Source organism: Maniola jurtina, chromosome 1 (genome assembly GCF_905333055.1).
Source record: "Maniola jurtina chromosome 1, ilManJurt1.1, whole genome shotgun sequence".
In the NCBI taxonomy this organism is placed as follows: Eukaryota; Metazoa; Arthropoda; class Insecta; order Lepidoptera; family Nymphalidae; genus Maniola; species Maniola jurtina.
Genome location: NC_060029.1, coordinates 9264714 through 9267957, shown reverse-complemented (window position 1 = coordinate 9267957; position 3244 = coordinate 9264714). Strand labels below are relative to the sequence as shown.

At 43.9% G+C, this 3244-nt stretch overlaps 1 protein-coding gene across 1 annotated transcript; it reads left to right on the top strand.

Moving 5' to 3' along the window:
• Positions 1-891: 891 nt before the first annotated feature.
• On the top strand, positions 892-3023 carry LOC123873459 (zinc finger protein SNAI2-like). Its single transcript, XM_045918324.1, has 2 exons — positions 892-1282; positions 1552-3023. The coding sequence occupies exons 1-2, from the start codon at positions 1090-1092 to the stop codon at positions 2511-2513; spliced, it is 1155 nt and encodes a 384-aa protein (XP_045774280.1). The 5' UTR covers positions 892-1089; the 3' UTR covers positions 2514-3023.
• Positions 3024-3244: the final 221 nt, after the last annotated feature.

Below are 3244 nucleotides of genomic sequence, written 5' to 3'. Positions count from 1 at the left end.
TTATATGCGAGAACCTATTTACTTATCACAATCAAAAAAGGAAAGATGCGTCGCTTATAATAGAGGGCAAGGTCTAGCCAGACTGCCCTGTGTCATATTGTTACCTACTGTTCGTTACCAATGTGTCATCATTGTCTCATATTATATCAAACCATTTTCGCTAACTAGGTCATAATCGGCCACATGGCATACCTACCTACCTAATTCGACACCATTTTATTGATGAAATGACTCTTTGCCTTTGGAATTTCTTATTATGTAAGAAAGGAAATATGATACCTACCTACTTAGGCAGTAGGCAGGTATGTACATAGGTAACTATTTCATTAGATATTTAGGTATTTTCATTCTTATTAATCATATCATAATAAATCTATATTAAGAAAGTTTTCACCTACCTATATAATTTTAAACAGGTGCTACGAGTAAGCACGTCATAAATTAGGCAGTAGGTATCTAGGTAAGTACCTATTAGGTATGTACCTACCTACCTACCTCCTACTCATTTATCTTAAATCCGACAAGAAAGCAGATCGTGTTTTAATAATAAGCCCGTCGAGACGGTTCGGTCGCGATTATTATTATTCTGACGGGACCGTTTCACAAAGACGTATGGCTCGGTTCAAAGGTGCTTAACCCCAAGAGTTGCGCAAAAAATTAGATCGGCTGCTAAGACGAGGACGGTTTGAACCGGAACGGAGCTGAAGCTGGGCATATCGCACCGAGAGCGATGTGGCCGGCTGCGCAGGCGCAGGTGCCGCCGCCCCGCGCCGCGCCGCGCCCCATTGCCGCCCCGCGCCCTCCGCCGATTGGGCACGGCGCACGTGCACAGCCTACCCGCCGCCACCTGGCGAGACCTGCCGGGGAGCGCTTATAAGCCGCGCTCTTCCCTCGCCGCACCACTTCGAGTTCCGGACCTCAGTGAGTGCACACGTATGACTTTGCGTCCCGAAAGCGAAAAACGTTACTGCGACTCCGATGCGACTCTGTGCTCGATTGACTGTTCTTATCGAACTGTGAACTTGTGATTATAATTCTTTGAATTATTCCGTTGAACGATTTGCGTTAAGTGTTGTGAAAAAGTGCAAGATGCTAGTGGAAGATTCTCAAACCGCTCGTGCGATGATGACGAAGAAATACGCGCATTGTCCGCTGAAGAAGCGGCCGGTGCTGGTGCGTGAGGAGCGGCCGGTGCTGGTGCGGGAGGAGCGGCCGGCGACGCCGCCCACTACGCCGCCTCACCCCGCCCACATGGCTACGAGGCTTTATTACGATTATCAATGTAAGTTTAATTAATAGTAATATTAATCATAATGTTTAACCCATTGCCGTATCAAATATCTTAAAAAGCTCCTGCAAAGCTTTCACCGAATAGTTCAGCTACACGTTTAATGCGTTTCGTTTTTCCACAAAAATTTACAAATATATTTATTTATTAAAATTAAAATATTTTTATGAACATATATTATTCCGCCCAAAATTTTTATAGATATTACCTATTCTACCTAGTTATAAACATATTTTATTAATTCTTATTTTCTTTGTCAACAGGCGACACAGAAAATGATGAACCACAAAATTTAAGCACAAAGCCTGAAGATCTATCTAAAACCGGCAACTATCCCAGCAAAGCAATGTCACCGGTTGCTACAGCGGCCGTTAAAGTAGAGCCAAAAGAGTGGTCCCAGCAGCATCTGGAGTACCTTGCAGCATGTCGGGCAAGATTGGAGCCCATGGCTACGGAGCTTCCTCGACCGACGCCGCAGTACGCCTATCTGCCCACCCTCTATCCGGCGTATCCCCTGGAAGAGCTGTACCCCGCCGCGCCAGCTCTCTCTCCTCCATCGCATCCGCAGCTGTACACCCGGTACTCCCCTGCCTCTCCGCCCTCCTCTTGTTCGCCGCCGCCTTGCCCCGAGGATCTCCGCTCGCCAGGGTCTGTCTCGTCAGATTCCGGAGTCTCCGTGACTGCACCTCGTCGTCCTCGTTACCAGTGCCCCGATTGTGCGAAATCATATTCAACCTATTCCGGATTATCAAAGCACCAACAATACCATTGCGCGGCTGCCGAAGGAAGTCTAGCCCGAAAATCTTTTAGTTGCAAATATTGCGCTAAGGTGTACACATCACTCGGTGCGCTCAAGATGCACATCAGGACCCACACTTTGCCGTGCAAGTGTCACTTGTGCGGAAAGGCTTTCTCGCGACCCTGGTTGTTACAGGGTCACATTCGTACCCACACAGGCGAAAAGCCATTTTCGTGCCACCACTGTCGCCGCGCATTCGCCGACAGATCCAACCTTCGTGCTCATCTACAAACACACTCAGACGTGAAGAAGTACTCTTGCACGGGTTGTGGCAAAACTTTTTCTCGTATGTCATTACTCAGCAAACATTTAGAAGGCGGTTGCGGTGCTCCGGGTGCATCTCCTTATGAATACCGTTCTGAAGCACTCCCACCGTCGCACGCGCACCTACCACTTCCGCCACACGCCACCGTTCATGCTTACTGATAGACTGAATACCGTAGAATCCTCGATCTCGAATTATTTAGATTAAGTTCAACAAATAACACTCACTAATGTATACAAGACCCGATTATTTTTAAATAAATTATTCTTGTACGTTTTACAACATAAAACTTGTGTGTGTCTATTCTATTAAGTTGTTACTAAGTATATTAGAAATGACCATTGTAAAGTAAGCTCCGTAGACGTAAGATAAAGTAAGGTAGATTATATTATAATTTGTTTAGTCGCGCTGTTTGCGGCATCGCTAGTCATGTGGCATTTGCCTAGTGTCATACACTTTTATATGCATATATTCATATCCTAAGCCATGTACAAAGTGCCTTAACTATAGATGATTAATATATTCTTAAAAAATTATAACAGTTGTAGGGTTAGTATTTTTATTATTTGATAAGATATATTTAAACACAAACCTATTCAAGAGGCTGTAAATTATAAAACCGTTGCCGATATGCGTTCCTTTGTGTTACCTCCGCAGAAAATAAAAAGATTTTAAATTACTTAGGTATTTTGTTTTAATCATAGTATATATATTTTAATAACAATTCCTTGAATGACTACTTAGTAATATTTTGAGTCATTATTGTTTAAATTTCGACGGTTTCTGTAAATTCTACATTTTAACTGGAACATAGGTACCTACCTACCTATCTACTTATGATCAATAGGCTGTTGCCTACCTTAGGTATCTACCTACACTGGGCAGTTAATGC

Coding starts and splice junctions, on each gene's coding strand:
- LOC123873459 (XM_045918324.1), top strand. CDS start 1,090: ATGCTAGTGGAAGATTCTCAAACCGCTCGTGCGATGATGACGAAGAAA. Junction 1,283..1,551: donor GCTTTATTACGATTATCAAT/GTAAGTTTAATT, acceptor CTTTGTCAACAG/GCGACACAGAAAATGATGAA.